General features: G+C 41.3%; 1 protein-coding gene across 3 annotated transcripts in view; it reads left to right on the top strand.

Moving 5' to 3' along the window:
• CCDC178 (coiled-coil domain containing 178) overlaps positions 1 to 19,441 on the top strand; it is an 825,613-nt gene that overhangs the window by 164,415 nt on the left and 641,757 nt on the right. For all 3 annotated transcript variants that reach the window (XM_073676720.1, XM_073676718.1, XM_073676719.1), the window contains exons 13-14: positions 357 to 419; positions 5,311 to 5,472. In XM_073676720.1, the coding sequence (XP_073532821.1) occupies positions 357 to 419; positions 5,311 to 5,472 (225 nt within the window). The remainder of the gene's footprint in view (positions 1 to 356; positions 420 to 5,310; positions 5,473 to 19,441) is intronic.

The following is a 19,441-nucleotide window of genomic DNA, read 5'->3' as shown; positions in this document are numbered from 1 at the left end:
AAAGGGTTATTTCCAAGATAGTAAATTATTCTCTATCCCAGATTAACGGTCACTGGGGGTCCTACTGCTAGGATCCCCAGTGATCCTGAGAACGGTGCTCTAAAACCTGAGACTGGGGCTTGTCAGCCCCATCTTGAATAAAGCAGAGTTGCACATGCTCGACCTTCTCTCCATTCATTGTGTATGGGGCTGCCAGAACTAGCCGAGCATGCCTCTGCTCCATACTAACTTGGGAATATTACTTTAACTACATATTTTTTTAAGATGGACCACCCCCTTAATTTTCCCTGGTATTTGCTGCATTACTGTATTGTCTTCAATATCTTATTGTCATTTCTGTATCTTTATTTCTGAAGAGCCTGGCTGACACATTGAGGAGACAAGTTATTGAAGAGGTGAAAGGCGCACAGTTAACACAGGTAAGTCCTAGTAGCCCGAAGCGAATCAAGTATGGCCGATACATCATTATATGACCAGGATTTGTGCTGGTGAATAACACACAATTCCAGCTCACAAACCCAGGGCCTATGTATCCTGAAATATTTAATCATCTCTCTGTGGTAAAAAAGTAATTATTAATTAGAGCAATTCATCAATTGCTTCATCAATTTATGAAAATTTGGATTCTAGAATTTACTCACCTGTTTCATTCAATCCTATTCTAATCTTCTAGAGTAAAATTGCTGTTTTCAGTAAAATGTAATACATGGCTGAGTGATACATTTAGGCTGGGGCTACACGGTGACAGTTGTCCCGCGACATGAATTCTCAGGAAAGTTGCGCAGCAAAAACATCTGTGCAACTTCTGGCCGAGCGACTACACTAGAGCTGTGTGTAACGAGGCGGGTGGTGGAACCACTGTGCCGTGGTGCGAGGAAAGCCCAGAGGGGCGTGACTAGGGGCCTCACCTAATCCGACCTCAGATGTATGGCGGTTTGACGACTCTGTGATCCGAGGAGGGACGAGGGAGGTGACACAGGTGCTACTCTGGGACTGACCTCGGGTTGATTGCAGCTGATCCCCCAAGGGACAGAAGGCAGGCGCAGGTGGGCGCGGCTGATGGACAGGCAGGTAAATGGTGATACATGCACTGGGACCTGAGAACTGACAAGAGTATTTAAGCAACAAACTTTCAACATTGCACAGGCACCTCCATGTTGGAGGAACATGCCTTAAATAGTTAGTGTCCTCCGGCCATTGGCTGGGGACACTTTAGGAAAGTGCGCGGCCACTTTAAGAGGCAGGGAGCGCGTGCGCACCCTAAGCAGGGTGACGGGTATCTGCGTGCAGTGTGTGTACCCTGGGCAGAGTCGGTGTGGAGGGAAGACGGAGGAGCGGGACACCCAGGCCAGATGCCGCGGCGGTAAGGGGGTCGGTGTCTCTGCTGGGGGAGCGGGGCAGGAGGCAGAGATGCCATCACTACACTGTGATTCTCATGTATAATGAAACAGCCAAGTTGTGACAAGTCGCATGTGACTTGCATTAAAGCCTATGGCAAATGAGTCACTTTTGACTTGCAACAAAAAAATCCAACACATTTGGAAACATTTGCGACTGTGTCGAAGTTGCAGGATGTCGCAAGCCGCAATGCGACACGATAGGAGATCATTAGGCGCAATGTTGTAATACGACACTGATTTCAGCGTCACACGACCTAACCTTAGATCACACATAGCTGTGATATCATAATCGTTCACCTGATGTAGCAGCAATTACCTGATAAGAGCCATCACTGCTGATTACCAGGATGAATTAACCGTCATATCAGAAATGTTACGCTGAAAACTATAGTTGTGATGTCACAACCGCTTACTCAGACAAAATTCACTTGTAAAGAAATAATAGATTACTTGACTAAACCCATTTGGGATGAAACAGTGGTTAAAGGGGTGCGCTCATCTTCTGTCTTCAGGAGCACATCTCTCCTCTGCCTCCTGCCACTTCCTGCTTGCCATGGGGCAGTGCTCTCCTGAAGATTGACAGTTTGGGCCAGCGGCATGGTCGTGAAGCCAATCTGAACAGTGCTGTCTCCAATGCTTCCTGTAGAGTCAGCTTTGCCTCTGCAGCATGGGAGAAGCACTCAGACACTGCATTATATCTTAAGCTTTTCTTTTTTTCTTTTTTTTTTACTATAACTGCAGAATAAAGGGTTATTCTTATAAAATGATGGCATATTGCTAGTATTTCCCAAGCTAAGGTACGATCGGTTAAGAATAACTTTTTGCATCACGGTTGCCTTGTCATCGGATGGAATATTGAAAAATAAATTGTAAGAAGAACAGTTGAGGGAGAAATCATGGGCCTTTAATAGCCTTATCTGTGGGGCTGAGTTTTATACTGCTTTTAAAACTGGTTTTCCCATAATGTTCTAGTAGGGAAGATGGATGTTATAAATGAAAGCTTGAAAACTTTCTCTATTAGTCTGTGGAAAGAAAAGCCCCAACTCCGGAACACTCAGCTCCACCATATGCTATATGGTTGCTTACTTATGTTTAAGGGTATTGTAAAATACTGTAGTGGGCTCCGGATACTTCCTCAGCAATTTTGGCTGATTAGTCATTACCTCTCAGTGATCAGCTGATCCCTACCATAAGCTTATTTTTGAGGAAGGGGTGAATGAAGCATAAAAGAAGTAAAGAAATGCCAAAGAAGAAGAGAAGCACATGAGAAGTAAACACATGAGAAGTAAGCACATGAGAGGTCTTAGATATCCTGTAATAATAGTGGTAGAGCAAACACATGCGCCAGAGGAAGCTTGGTCCGTTATATGTTGAGATATGAGTCAATGTAGGCTGGAAACTAATTGAAGACATTTTTATGGTAGGACTTTGGGAATCTAGTGCCAGCAGGGCCAGTTTTAGACAAAGTCGAGTCCTAGGCAAAAGTTTATAAGGGGGGCCCCAAATGCTAACATATTGCACCATCACATGGAAAAATTAAGGTTGCATGTACACAAGCTGATTTTCATGAGCTGAAGCACGATCAACTTTATTGAAGACTTCTGGTGCTTATTTATCTGCCTCTTTACACAGGCTGACCAAGAATGATGGGGACAGAACGATCTCTAATAGATCATAATGCCCCCATGCAGTATCATGCTGCAGCTCATGATCTGTTTACACCGGGCGATGTGCTGCTGAGAATAATGACTTTTGTCCCGGCATAAACAATCCAATCACCCAATGAATGAGCAGCATTTTTCTCGTTTGTTGGATGATTGCTGACATGTTTACATCTATGTACTCTCATTTTCACTATTGGCATTTATAAATGTGGATACTACATAAACATACTGTATCTGACACATACACTGTATGTTACACACACACACGTATACACACATGGCACACACACACGTTTATATACACATACCGACATGTATATTTATATACACTGAGCACACATGTATACACAGAACATACACGCATATATACAGAGCACATGCACACACTATACACATACAGACATGTATATACACACAGAAAACACACACATATGTATACAAAGAGCTTACACACATGAATATACAGAGCACACATATAAACAAGCATATACATATGCACATATATGTACACTAAGCACATACATATGCCCACAAATGTAAATGCAGAGCACATACATATGTAGACAAATGTATACATAAAGCACAAACATACACACATATGTATACACAGAACACATACATATGCACATATATGTATAAACATATGACATGTATATGTATACAAAGATTATTGTCATACACACAAATGTTTGCACAGAGCATATACATACCTACATACAGAGCACATACACACATGTATACATAGAGCACATACACACATGTATACATAGAGCACATACACACATGTATGCACAGAGCGCATACACACATGTATGCACAGAGCGCATACACACATGTATGCACAGAGCACATACACACATGTATACACAGATCACATACACACATGTATATACAAAACACTCATATGAACACATATATACACACAGCACATATATACACATATGAAAACACAAACATACATATGTACATACAAATAGCACATAGACACACACACTATAGAGGTCTTACCAGCTGTCTCCTGTTGTTCAGTTCTTCTAGACTCCCGCAGGATACAGGACATTTGGCCACATGATGATCATATGACCATGATGAAATCAAAGGTCCTGCTGCACTTTAAACATCAGAAACTGCACTGATGATGCAGGAATGCTATTATCAGTGCAATTCCTGCTTATTATTGCTGGGGGCCCTTGTGGGTATGGAGGCCCTAAGCAATTGCCAAGTTTCCCTCCCACCCTCTAACACTTATCATGGGTGGCAGAAATCATGACGGATAACTTTCTTTTCTGCCACGTCTGGGTAGTGTAGCCAGTATTCCTATAACTTTGAACCCATGCTTCCAATTGTATTTCTAGGAACATTTGTGTATCCCTGTCCTTGTTTCTGCAAGGAGATGATCTCTTCTCTTAAAGAAGCACACACAATAATGCTTATATTAGCTAAACCTGCGTAAATATGTGTGTAATGTGGTGTAAGTGAATTAATATACTCATCGATTGCCGTCTTCCCTGGTTTCCAGCACCACTCTGGTCCCCTTTTCAGTCACATGACTTCTGTTCCAATTTGACAGATTACACTATGCTCTGTGTGATCTGTGAGTCGCATTTACAATGTAAAAGTCTATAAAGCCTCGTTCTTATTCTTCATAGACTTACACTGTAAAAGAGACTTCCGGCTCGCACAGAAATCGCAATGTGATCTGGCAAATTGGAACAAAAATCACATAAGTGAGAAGAGGGCTGGAATGCCGCTGAAAACCAGAGAAGACAGCGATTAGTCAGTCTATTAACACATCTACACTACATTTTGAACACATTTTCCCAGGTTTTGCTAATAAAAAAATATTGGGAGCACTTCTTTTTGGACCATTTTCTTGCAACTTTACAATGTTAGTAAACTCATGAGGCTAAGATTCTTTTGCAATGCTGCAAAAAGCTGGTGTCTGACTATGCATCATGTTCGCTGCAGGTCATAAGAGCCAAAAAGCGTTCTACTAAATACTAAAGACGCCTGTCATGAAGGGGTTGAATATTTCTGAGACTGCAGAAGTCATTAAAAATGGTATTTTGTGTACAATTTGAAGAAACAACTTGTTATATTAATTGTCTTAGCTATTAAAATTGTTTGTGTTTTATTGGTTTATTGCAAACAGCAGAAAGTGTGTACATTTTGCTAATAAACCGTATTTGCAATGAGGGTTAATTAATTTTGATTGCAGCTGTACATGTGTTTTTATATATTACTAGGCGAGAATAAATGCAATTATAGCAGAAAGACACCAAAACCAAAAGGAATACAACCAAATGAAAGAGGAATTGGTGAAGGCGGCAGAAGAGATTGAACGGCCAGTGGCTGCGCTGAAAACACAAATTGCTAAATTAACAAATCTTCATGCTAAAAAAGCAGAGGTATTCTTCTTATGGATGAGTTACTTTTTTTTTCTAAATAGTAGGATTTCCTTATTTACTATTTTACTCTAAGACATTGCACGTTTCACACAAACCGATGATTTCTATTGATGTATTGGTGATGAATTTAGGAGCAGATTGTGAATAATCCCAGGGAATTAAGTGGTGGCACATGGTACTGTATTATTGGGCAGGTAAGTTTTCCTAAGGGCAGCCTAAATCTAGAAAAAAAATATTTTTACAGAGCTGTATAGTATCTTAATGTGACGGTTATTTTATTGTAGACTAGATAGTACTGCAGGTAAAATTAGATCAGATTTGTACACTAGTTTTTATTAGCACATCTCAATTGTACATTTACTGCCTTTGACATCATCTTTAAATGCAGCAGGTCTTTATTCATCAGCTGTAGGACAGAATTTTGACAGGTGTATAGTAGAAAAACTGAACTTGTGATTTACCACATCTTATAGTGTTATCTTTGGTTTTACATAGGACTGCATGAAACTGCACTCCAGCATCAAAGTGGTTTTCCTGCTATGAAAAAAAAAATCTTATAGCTGCTGATTTTGGTACAAAACAATGTGAATGTTTATCAATGTGTTTGCCTATGACAAATTCATCATTATTTTATACACATATAATACATCATTTTAGTAACTATTAGAAAACTTAAAGGAAATCTGTGACCAGGTTTTTTCTACCTTATTTGAGCGCAGCAGAATTTAGGAAAAGAGACCCTGATTCCAAAGATGTATCACTTAGTTTACTGGGTGAAGCAGTTGTGACACAATCAGAGTGTTTAGATGCAGCTTGTAGCAGAGCTGATAAAGCTTCCCCACCCCCACCAGGCTCTGTATGTACATTGTCTATTGACAGTGAGCTGCTTATTAGAGGAAGGGACGTGGTCGGACCAATGCTCACAATAGCTGTAGTCTGGGCAGTGATAATCTCCTGGTGATAAAACATTCATTGTATGGCAACAACAGCACACAGCCTAATAAGTGATACATCTCTGAAATCTGTGTCTCAACCCCTACCTAATAATATCCTCAGATTACATAGCAAAAACCTGCTGACAGATTCCCTTTAAAATTATAAGAAAAGTTGCAATTGTTTTAAAAATGTAAGATTAAATTGTGACATTTGACACATTAGTCTCCCACTCTCATCTAACATTGCCTAAAAAGTTGCTTTAGCATCATTGACTCCACATTTATCATTCAGGTGCAACATTTCAGGAGTGATGGTGATGAATTGAATACACTAAAGATTTGGCACTAATTACACAATTTTTAATAAATGTAGTCAGACATGTGTTTTTTACCATAAGGTACAATAGGCATTTTACCACTAGGAAAATGTCTCACAATAATACACTTTAACTCTTTGCAACCGTTCACTCTCCAAGCTAAGCTTCGGTCACGAGGCTCCTCGTTAGTCCTCAGGGCAACCAGTCTCCCACTCTCCACTGGTCACTGTAAGGGTAGTCGAAAATGCCAGATGAATGTTACTTCTTTTAAATGCTTGGCCTGAACATATGACACAATACGAGCAGTAAGTTGTTTTTTACATGTAAATGAATATGCTCATTCTTTCAAGCACTTTTATAGCATTTTTGCAGCATTTTCTGCACAAAAAAAGAAGGAAAAGATACAGTATGAACAAACCCTTAAATGGCGATAAATATGTTGGTAATGACGGAAGAAACTGCTGTAAGGTCCACATGTAAGGATTAGAGTCATGATAGAGTTAACAGACGCCTAGTCAAGTTGCTGAAGTGACAGAATGGACAAAAGTGTGGAAATTGCAGTTCAATGAAAAAGAGGCAAAACTATGCACTTGAATAAGAAAAATCAAAAGTCAGACTGTAGGATTAATGACCATGTGTCAACTGCCTGTCATATTATGTCAGAATAAGCTACTGCATGTAGGACTGTAACAGTGTATTAGATTGCAGGACAATCGGAGCTGTACGCAGAGAACAATCATAGCTTATAGGCAGCAGGGGTATGTCTTCATCAATACCTCCCATTACTCAATGATCCAACGTTACATTACTTTTAAATTATTTTTATTTTCATAGTCTTTTCCATTGCCCTATTCTTGAGCCAAACTGCACTTGCCTAATATCCAATTCATTCTTTTCAGTCTTGCATACGATACTCTTAAAGATGAACTTTCACCAAAATTTTCATGTTGAACTGGACGCACAATGTAATAGGTGCTGCAAAGCAGAATAAAACATTTTTTTTTATTATTTTCCTCTCCGTTGCGGAGACATTAACAATGTGTGTGTGTAGTACGCACTCTCAGTGAAATCTCTCTGGCAATGCCCACTTGGACTTAAAAGAAAATTAACTCATTAGGTGCCAAATACTTTGATCGCTAATATCTCCGCAACAAAGAGACTAAAGTAGAAAAAAAAAAATGTTTTATTCTGCTCTCCAGCTTAGTGTTGAGAATACTTCCATAGCTATCACACTTTATATCCGTGACTGTATTCTGAACTCGACTTGTCTTTACTAGACTCGTAGAAGCTTCGTACTGGTTTCTATTTAGATTAATCTCAACCTACAAGCAGTTTAGGAAAATGTAACTGTTACTCTAATTTTTACTCTGATGAGTGATTATTATTCCTGAACTGTACATCCCCCCCCAGTCTATATTAAACAGGTTGTCCTATCACAGCAAGGGGAACTTGAGGCCTATGGATACAACACTTTTCATCAAGTTGTGCAGAATTATTAGGCAGCTTGTTTTCCCCTCAGGCAAAATGGGCGAAAAATGAGATTTAACTGACTCTGAAAAGTCAAAAATTGAATCATCAAAAGTTTTGTTGCAAATAGTCAACAGGGTCTCAAAAAATGTGTTGAAAAAAAAAGACACATTAACTGCAAAAGATTTGAGAAGGATAAAACGTGAAGCGACAAGGAACCCATTATCCTCCAGTATTGACATATTCCAGAACTGCAACTTCTTTGGAGTACTCTGAAGTACAAGGTGTTCAGTGCTCAGCGACATGGCTGAGGTAAGGAAGGCTGAGACCCGACCACCACTGAACAAGACGCAGCAGTAGAAATGTTCAGATTGGGCCAAGACATATCTGAAGATAGATTTTTCAAAAGTTCTATGGACTGATGTGATGAGAATTGGTCTTGAGGACCAGATGGATGGGCCCGTGGCTGGATCAGTATTGTGCACTCACTTCTAGGTGTAGGTGGAGTACTGCTGTGGGCTGGTATTATTACAAATGAACTAGTTGGACCTTTTTTGGGTTGAACATGAACTCAAAATCAACTCCCAAACCTACTGCCTGTTTTTAGAAGACAATTTTCTTCAGGCAGGGGTACAAGAAAAAGTGTGCATCTTTCAAGAAAACCATGTTTTTTATTCAGGACAGTGCTCCATCATATGCATATGAAAGAATAATAACGTGGCCCCTTCCTCACCTGACCAAAGCCCTATTGAGAACTTTTGGCCCATTCTTAATTGGGAGATTTACGGTGAAGGTAAACAGTCACCTCTCTGAGCATTGTCTGGGAGGCTTTGGTTGGTGCTGCTCAAAAAGTTGATCTTCAACAGAGTAAGAGGTTGTCGGACTCCATGCATGGAAGACTTATGACTGTTATTGAACAGAAGAACGGCTATATTGGTCACTGATATTTTTTCTGAACTGTCAGAAATGTATTTTTGTACATTTTTGAATTCTTTGGTTATTCTCACTTTAACAGATGAAAATAAACAATTGAGATGGGAAAATTTTCATTTTTCATTAGGTTGCTTATTAATTCTGTACAATAATAGTTGCCCAATAATTCTGCACACATAGATTTTCTCTTAAGGGCTCGTTCCCACAATCATATTTTCGGTCTGAGTGCTATCTGTGGAAAAAGCAAACAGTTCTTGAACCTATATTATTCAATGGAGCAGTGTAGATGTACGATTTTTTTTCACTTACCGAATCTGCATGTGAAAAAAATTGCAGTAGTTGCATTAGTTTCTTCCATAAATTGAATGAGACTCATCCACTCAAGTGTATGGATGTGTAAAAAAAAAATAAAAATAAAAAAATGGATGCCACAGTAAAAAATCAATGTTTTACAGATACATTGCAATTTTGTAACATAGGAAACTGTAAATGGTGCTGTAAATGATTAATAGCTACTGCTGTACAAAACAAAATCCACATGGATGACAAGTGAGAAAAAAATCATCTGAGTTTTCTGGATGAAACTGAACAATTTTTTATGTGGCTTTGTGAACAAGCCCTAAGAAAGACAAAACCTCACTTTTACTTTCTTAAATATTTAGCTTTATTAACCTTTTGAATTAACTAACAGCACTGTAGTTGTTCAATAACAAAATGAATCATCAAAAATACAAACTGCCTAATAATCTCTCTATCTCTCTATCTTCATGAAGCAAGTGTTAACAGGTGCAAGCTGCTGCAACTGCAGTACTGTATGCACAGTGCGCATCAAAAAGTGCAGCAGCACAATGTGTGCACCAATATGCAAACACTGAATATATGAATTTTAAATTGCATTTCTGCCATATAGAATATACTTATAAAATTGTAATACTTATTGCACAAATTGGCCAATGCATACCTTTCTTTAATGGGACCTTTACCTTCTTTTTTGAGCCAAAAGCCTACGAACTTAAAGGGCAGGTAATATCCAGCACTAATTAAAAACCACCTGAGACTGTGTGACCATCTCCAATTTTGGTGAGTTTTTGATGCTGCCGATTTTTGCTGCTCAAAAAAACGTAGCATCTTGCAGTTTCAGCAAGTGGATGGGATTTATAGAAATCTCATACCCTGTGTTTTTTTTTGTTTTTTTAACTCAGCGTAAACTGACCTTCGGTGCGTGTTTCAAATCCGCAACGTGTCAGTTTCTCTTTTGGGTACACTGAGTTTTATGTGTGGATTTTCCAATAGACTTGCATTAGGTGCGGATAATCTGCAGGTAAAAAAACACAAATGCGTTTATAGTGTGTTGCACTGTAGAAATGCACTAAAATCCATATAATCCAAACATGACTATATAGTTTTGTCAAAGCCAAATACCAGGATTTTTCAAAAACCATTCAGCTTTATTTAAATGACATACCAACAAGAGACAAAAACTGCCACGTCAAAAAGGCAATTAAGATGCATGTAAAGAAACACTCAAAAATGCAATGAAAAACCTGCGAGTAACCTAATTTACATAGTAGGTGTAGAAATGGTGCACAAATACTGCAACATCAAAACTCAGCAAATATTTATTGTGGGAAACGTAGCCTGAGGGTATGTGCACACGTTGAGATTTTTCTGCACCAAAAACTGGAGTGTTAGCAGGAAAAACACTGTGCAAAATATGCGTTTTTTTAGGTTGTTTAGGTGCGTTTTTAATCCAATTTATTTGAATGAGTGAAAATGCTGCAAAAACACTGAAAGAATTGACATACTGCATAGTTAAAAAACAAATACTTTGTTGGTTCAAATACGCAAGGAAAAAATAAACAGCATGTGCATAAGATTTCAAAAATCTCATTCACTTTGATAGTACTGTAAAGTGCCTGATTTTTACCCTTGAAAAACATGCGGAAAAAACTTATGGTGTGAACAAGCCCTTAGGCTGATGGGAAGAATGGTCTGCCAACTATTGAGGCAGACACAACCTCCAGTTATATACTACAAAAAAGCAAATCAGACCAACACCTCCTAGCAGAATGTCGCAAATGTGAACAGGTGCAAGCTGCTGTGACTGCAGTATATAGATATCAAAAAGCGCAGCAGCAGACTGCAAATGGCAGAGCCTTGCAGGCCACTGTAGTTGGGTGACCCCCGTGGCCATTGCTCGTCGTCACAGTGACCATCGAGGGTGCCAATTAGGGTAAGTAAGGAGGGAGCCTCCTCACTGAAATATGCATCTAAATGCGACTGTCGGTATTGACAGTGGCAAAAAAAGGAGCATGGACTGCACCTCCAAAAAATCATACATTGATCTAATGCCTCTCGGCAAAAATATATATAATAGAATATGAGGTTCTTAGTTTAACATTCTGATCAGACTGTATGAAGCCCACTGTCATGTCACGGCAAACCTCTTAGTGGGTCCCTAACTTTTACTGCCTTAAAGGAGCGGTCGTGCACCAATGCACCAGCAGGGCGGGCAGCCTGGTGCTTCACAGCATCTATGCTTCAAGACTGAGTCCCCAGAACCTCATGTTCAGTGTTATTTATTTTTGCCGAGAGGCATTAGATCAATGTATGTTTTTGGAGGCGCAGTCCATTCTCATTTTTCAGCATATTAACAGTGGCATCTGAGGGGTTAAATGGCCATGATTAGTGCTAGCATCGATCGCAACTGTTACAGCAGAGTGTCAACTATGATATACACTGACAACCGCTGATGATTCACAAGCAAAACTAGCAAAATCATTGAGCCTTACATGTATGGCAGATGTCACAAAGGGGTTAAGGAGTACAGTAAAGCCACTGAACATGTTTGGTGTTGGAAGAGTGGTAGAAATGGGAGGTGATTTTCTCCGCCTTTCTCCTCGCTGCATACCCTCCCTCTTTTCCTTTCCCTTCCCCTTATGAGATATATCAGGAAACACGTGTTGGGTGCGTTTCTCTATGTGCGGCAGCATTATTACCACTGGATATATACTATATGTCCATTATTTTTCCCATAAACCACATATATGTATATGTACATAATATATACAGTACAGACCAAAAGTTTGGACACACCTTCTCATTTAAAGATTTTTCTGTATTTTCATGACTTTGAAAATTGTACATTCACACTGAAGGCATCAAAACTATGAATTAACACATGTGGAATTTTATACTTAACAAAAAAGTGTGAAACAACTGAAAATATGTCTTATATTCTGGGTTCTTCAAAGTAGCCACCTTTTGCTTTGATGACTGCTTTGCACACTCTTGGCATTCTCTTGATGAGCTTCAAGAGGTAGTCACCGGAAATGGTTTTCACTTCACAGGTGTGCCCTGTCAGGTTTAATAAGAAGGATTTCTTGCCTTATAAATGGGGTTGGGACCATCAGTTGTGTTGTGCAGATGTCTGGTGGGTACACAGATGATAGTCCTACTGAATAGACTGTTAGCTGCTTTTCTCTTGCCATAATACAAATTCTAAGTAAAGAAAAACGAGTGGCCATCATTACTTTAAGAAATGAAGCTCAGTCAGTCCAAAAAATTGGGCAAACTTTAAAAGTGTCCCCAAGTGCAGTTGCAAAAACCATCAAGCGCTACAAAGAAACTGGCTCACATGAGGACCGCCCCAGGAAAGGAAGACCAAGAGTCACCTCTGCTTCTGAGGATAAGTTTATCCGAGTCACCAGCCTCAGAAATCGCAGGTTAACAGCAGCTCAGATTAGTGACCAGGTCAATTCCACTCAGAGTTCTGGCAGCAGACACATCTCTACAACAACTGTTAAGAGGAGACTTTGTGCAGCAGGCCTTCATGGTAAAATAGCTGCTAGGAAACCACTGCTAAGGACAGGCAACAAGCAGAAGAGACTTGTTTGGGCTAAAGAACACAAGGAATGGACATTAGACCAGTGGAAATCTGTGCTTTGGTCTGATGAGTCCAAATTTGAGATCTTTGGTTCCAACCACCGTGTGTTTGTGCGACGCAGAAAAGGTGAACGGATGGACTCTACATGCCTGGTTCCCACCGTGGAGCATGGAGGAGGAGGTGTGATGCTGTGGGGGTGCTTTGCTGGTGACACTGTTGGGGATTTATTCAAAATTGAAGGCATACTGAACCAGCATGGCTACCACAGCATCTTGCAACGGCATGCTATTCCATCCGGTTTGCGTTTAGTTGGACCATCATTTATTTTTCAACAGGATAATGACCCCAAACACACCTCCAGGCTGTGTAAGGGCTATTTGACCAAGAAGAAGAGTGATGGGGTGCTACGCCAGATGATATGGCCTCTACAGTCACCAGACCTGAACCCAATCGAGATGGTTTGGGGTGAGATGGACCGCAGAGTGAAGGCAAAAGGGCCAACAAGTGCTAAGCATCTCTGGGAACTCCTTCAAGATTGTTGGAAGACCATTTCTGGTGACTAGCTCTTGAAGCTCATCAAGAGAATGCCAAGAGTGTGCAAAGCAGTCATCAAAGCAAAAGGTGGCTACTTTGAAGAACCTAGAATATAAGACATATTTTCAGTTGTTTCACACTTTTTTGTTAAGTATATAATTCCACATGTGTTAATTCATAGTTTTGATGCCTTCAGTGTGAATGTACAATTTTCATAGTCATGAAAATACAGAAAAATCTTTAAATGAGAAGGTGTGTCCAAACTTTTGGTCTGTACTGTATATATATATATATATATATATATATATATATATATATATATACGCACACAGTACGTATGTTATTTTTTCCTATAGTGTTTTTAGTCCTCTATATTGCTCATAGTATTATATTTGTTCTCTTTATTTTCCCTCTGAGTTTCCATCACCAATATAATTGGCAAAACATGGTTCGTATTTCTTTGATTTTTATTTATAATATTATATACAGTACATCTTTTTGTCAATGACCCTGTAGCGTCGGCGTCTCTGCCTCCTGCCAGGCAGAGACGCCATTCCTCTCACTGCCGCGGTCCCGGTCAGGCGTCCTCCAGCACCCCCGCTGTTGCTGGTGCGCACACCGCGCACAGCTTCCCGGGCACTGTGCTGAGGGCTGCGTGCGCCGTCCTAAAGAGTCCCCGGCCAATGGCCGGAGGACCACTCCTATATAAAGCACCTCCTTCAAAATGTAGGTGCCTGTGCAAGGTTGTTGTTTGTGTGCTAACACTCTCCTCAGCCCTCAGGTTCCAGTACCTGCCAGCCTGTCTATCAGCCGTGCCCGCCAGTCTGTCCATCTGCCGTGCCCGCCAGCCGTGTATCAGCCGTGCCCGCCAGCCTGTCAGCCGTGTCTGCCTGTCTACCCGGATCACCTGTCAGGCCACTTGCCGTGTCCGCCTGCTTGCCTACGTGGATCACCTGTCTGGCTACCTGCCGAGCCCGCCTGCCTACCTGGATCACCCGTCAAGCTACCTGCCATACTCATTTGCTGTACCGGTCAGCTTCAGCCATCTGACCCGTGGGAGTCGCCTGCTCTCACACAAGGTCGGTCCCAGAGTGGCACCTGGACCACCTGCTCAGTCCCTCCCTGGTTCACGGAGTCGATTAAGCCGCCGTGTGGACAGGGTCGGTCCGAGTTGGCACTTAGTTATGCCCCTCTGGTCCCTCCTTGCATCTCAGCACAGAGGTTCCACCACCCGGATCCGTAACAGACCCCTTTTTCCTTTATATTCCTATTCCTGTTATGTTGTTTGCTTGTTGTCTTACGAAGATGTAAATCACTTAGTACTGTTTAATTCTTCACAGCTGTATAATAATTTCCTATTCTAATAAAACCTAAGATTATTACAATAAAATTTAGGGTTCCATCAAAGAAAGGTCGCATTGTTATGGCTGGTGGGCACAATTTCTGTGTGAAAGGGGTTGTCTAGGCTTGGGCTTCAAGTCTGCAGTCACTTTATGTGGCTGCAGACTTGTGAATCCTCACAGCTCTGGCAATGCGCGGTATCAGGATTCTCCGGTGTACATGTCGGAAGTGGCCGGTCATGTGACTGCAAGTATGTGATTTGTATACTTCCAGCCACATTCCAACTAGACATATACGGCCTTGCTCAATTCACTTGTATTGAGCGAAGCAGCGCACGTCTAGTCGGCACTTAACCGCATGTATGTAAATCGCATATTTTCAGTCGCTTGCCTATTTGCTCATGGTGCCAGCATATGGAGTAAAAGCAAACTTGAAACTTTAGCCTCGACAACCCTTTGTACACTGCTCAAAAAAATAAAGGGAACACTCAAATAACACATCCTAGATCTGAATGAATGAAATATTCTCATTGAATACTTTGTTCTGTACAAAGTTGAATGTGCTGACAACAAAATCACACAAAAGTCATCAATGGAAATCAAATTTATTAACCAATGGAGGCCTGGATTTGGAGTCACCCTCAAAATTAAAGTGGAAAAACACACTACAGGCTGATCCAACTTTGATGTAATGTCCTTAAAACAAGTCAAAATGAGGCTCAGTATTGTGTGTGTCCTCTACGTGCCTGTATGACCTCCCTACAATGCCTGGGCATGCTCCTGATGAGGTTGTGGATGGTCTCCTGTGGGATCTCCTCCCAGACCTGGACTAAAGCATCCGCCAACTCCTGGACAGTCTGTGGTGCAACGTGACGTTGGTGGATGGAGCGAGACATGATGTCCCAGATGTGCTCAATCGGATTCAGGTCTTGGGAACGGGCGGGCCAGTCTATAGCTTCAATGCCTTCATTTTGCAGGAACTGCTGACACACTCCAGCCACATGAGGTCTGGCATTGTCCTGCATTAGGAGGAGCCCAGGGCCAACCACAACAGCATAAGGTCTCACAAGGGGTCTGAGGATCTCATCTCGGTACCTAATGGCAGTCAGACTACCTCTGGCGAGCACATGGAGGGCTGTGCGGCCCTCCAAATAAATGCCACCCCACATCATTACTGACCCACTGCCAAACCGGTCATGCTGAAGGATGTTGCAGGCAGCAGATTGCTCTCCACGGCGTCTCCAGACTCTGTCACGTCTGTCACATGTCCTCAGTGTGAACCTGCTTTCATCTGTGAAGAGCACAGGTCGCCAGTGGCGACTTTGCCAATCCTGGTGTTCTGTGGCAAATGCCAAGTGTCCTGCACGGTGATGGGCTGTGAGCACAACCCCCATCTGTGGACGTCGGGCCCTCATACCACCCTCATGAAGTTGGTTTCTAACCGTTTGTGCAGACACATGTACATTTGTGGCCTTCTGGAGGTCATTTTGCAGGGCTCTGGCAGTGCTCCACCTGTTCCTCCTTGCATAAAGGAGGAGGTAACGGTCGTGCTGCTGGGTTGTTGCCCTCCTATGGCTCCCTCCACATCTCCTGGTATCTGCTCCATGCTCTGGACACTGTGATGACAAACACTGCTACCCTTCTTGCCACAGCTCGCACTGATGTGCCATCCTGGATGAACTGCACTACCTGAGCAACTTCTGTGGGTTGTACTGTAGACACCGCCTCATGCTACTGTACCTCTAGGGGTGAGAGCAATGGCAAAATCAAAAAGTGACCAAAACAACAGTCAAAAAGGATGAGAACAGAGAAATGGTCTGTGGTCACCACCTGCAGAACCACTCCTTTATAGGGGTTATCTTGCTAATTGCCTATCATTTCTACCAGTTGTCTGTTCCATTTGCACAACAGCAGGAGAAATTGATTCACAATCAGTGTCGCTTCATAACTGGACAGGTAGATTTCACAGAAGTGTTATTGACTTGGAGTTACATTGTGTTGTTTAAGTGTTCCCTTTATTTTTTTGAGCAGTGTGTATTCTATAAGGCAGAAATGTGATTTAAAATTAACATACTATTTGTTTGCATATCTCTTAGATGTCAAAAAGTGCAGGAGCATACTGTATGATCTATCTATCTTTCTATCTAGTAGCTGAAGAAAAATATCTATGGGACGTTTTTGTATAGCATTAAAACAATGATTTATTGCTAAATGTCTGTGTTTCCTAATCGTTAGTACCCTCCGAACATAGAATGTTGTCACTTCCAAATCAGTGATAATCAACGTGTATGGAATGTATTATTTCATATTACAAAAAGTACTTCTTGCTAATAGCAATTTGTATTCAAATACCAGCAAGACTTATCTCATTAAATAGCTTCATAAAGATACAATTCATTAATTGATTTAGCAGATCTGCCTAGAAGCAAGTAATCTCTGCATGCATGTGAAATTGCATATATATTCTTCAGCCAGTGCGATCTGTTGTAGACTTTATTTTTTCTTGCAGCTTAGTTTGCAGAATGAAAAATTGGAACATATTAGCTGGTCAAAATATATAAAGTGAGTTGTCCCGAATTATACACTCCTCAACATTGAAATCGCAACATCAAGTAGGAAAAGTCATGGAATTATGTAAATCACAGGATCAGTAGACATGTTATTGCTATGCAAATGATGTCAAAATGGAAGCAAAATTTTCAAAACGTCTTGATTTAATCAGTATCAAGTATAAGATCCACACGCAGAAATGAAAGCACTTACATTACACACCTTGACTGTTATCAATGAGGTTATTCATGGGTGTTTGAAGAATGTTCTGCCACGCTGAATGCACTTGGACAAATCATCAAGATCCACTGCTGGCTGCTCCCTTTGTAATGCCCAACCAATGACGTCCCACATGTGCTTAATGGAAGGCAAGTTCAGAGATATTGCAGGCCATGTTAGCACTTTTAGGCCACGCCAGCTGCTCACAGTAGCATGAGCAACATGTGGTCTGGCGCATTCGTGTTGAAAAATTACTCCTGGGACATTTTGGAGAAAAGGCTGTAAAAATTGTCTAAGAACTAATCAATGTAACTCTGAATTGTTAATGTACCTGGAATGAAGACTAGAGAGGTTTGGCTACTGAACACTATGCCACCCCACACCATAATCCCAAAAGTAGGAGTGCTATTCCTTTGTAAAAGCCTCTTCATGGCATTAACCGCGTGGTCTCATCAGAGTTAAAGAACAGTGATCCATTCTATACTGCAAGTGAAAATAGACGTCATTTACCAAGCCTAAGGCTTCAAACTGTGACTATACAAAATATAAGAAGACATTTGCATGGCATCCAGCTACAGGTGTTTCATTGACCACATGCCATCTCTTTCAAAGGATATCATGGTGCAGAGCAAGACGGAAATGGAGGCAGGAATGGAAGTCCTTCAATGATCAGTCTCCCTTTTGTCTTGGATGCAATTATTGCCGGAGACTGGTATGGAGACCATGTGGGCAACATCATAAAGAGGCCTTCACACTGAAACATGCAAGTATCCCAAGAGCCGTTTTGCAACACGAGAACACCGCGTTGAATGTTGCTCATGCTACTCTGAGCAGCCTCCATGGATCTTCAAGCATCTTCATGTATCAGGAGCATCTGACTCCAGAACACCCCCCACATCAAGACCGGCGTAAACAAGTGTCCATAGCTTTCAAACTCAGAACTACACTGTATGCAGAATTATTAGGCAAATGAGTATTTTGTTCACATGATACTTTTTCAACATGTTGTCCTACTCCAAGCTACATAGGCTTGAAAGCCAACTACCAATTAAGTAAATCTGGTGATGTGCATCTCTGTAATGAGGAGGGGTGTTGAGTAATGACATCAACACCCTATATAAGGTGTGCTTAATTATTAGGCAACTTCCTTTCCTTTGGCAAAATGTGTCAGAAGAGAGATTTGACGGGCTCTGAAAAGTCCAAAATTGTGAGATGTCTTGCAAAGGGATGCAGCAGTCTTGAAATTTCCAAACTTTTGAAGCGTGATCACGGAACAATCAAGCGTTTCATGGCAAATAGCCAACAGGGTCGCAAGAAGCGTGTTGGCCAAAAAAGGCGCAAAATAACTGCCCATGAATTGAGGAAAATCAAGCGTGAAGCTGCCAAGATGCCATTCGCCACCAGTTTTGCCATATTTCAGAGCTGCAACGTTACTGGAGTATCAAAAAGCACAAGGTGTGCGATACTCAGGGACATGGCCAAGGTAAGGAAGGCTGAAAAACGACCACCTTTGAGCAAGAAACATAAGATAAAACGTCAAGAATGGGCCAAGAAATATTTTAAGACTGATTTTTCAAAGGTTTTATGGACTGATGAAATGAGAGTGACTCTTGGTAGGCCAGAGGCTGGATCAGTAAAGGGAAAAGAGCTCCACTCCGACTCAGACGCCAGCAAGGTGGAGGTGGGGTTCTGGTATGGGCTGGTATCATCAAAGATGAACTTGTGGGACCTTTTCGGGTTGAGGATGGAGTGAAGCTCAACTCCCAGACCTACTGCCAGTTTCTGGAA

The sequence above is a fragment of the Phyllobates terribilis genome, unplaced genomic scaffold (assembly GCF_046119375.1).
Source record: "Phyllobates terribilis strain yellow unplaced genomic scaffold, ASM4611937v1 Scaffold_4__5_contigs__length_816908805, whole genome shotgun sequence".
In the NCBI taxonomy this organism is placed as follows: domain Eukaryota; kingdom Metazoa; phylum Chordata; class Amphibia; order Anura; family Dendrobatidae; genus Phyllobates; species Phyllobates terribilis.
The sequence above is the reverse complement of the archived record's forward strand: the minus strand, read 5'-3'. Positions and strand labels throughout refer to the sequence as shown.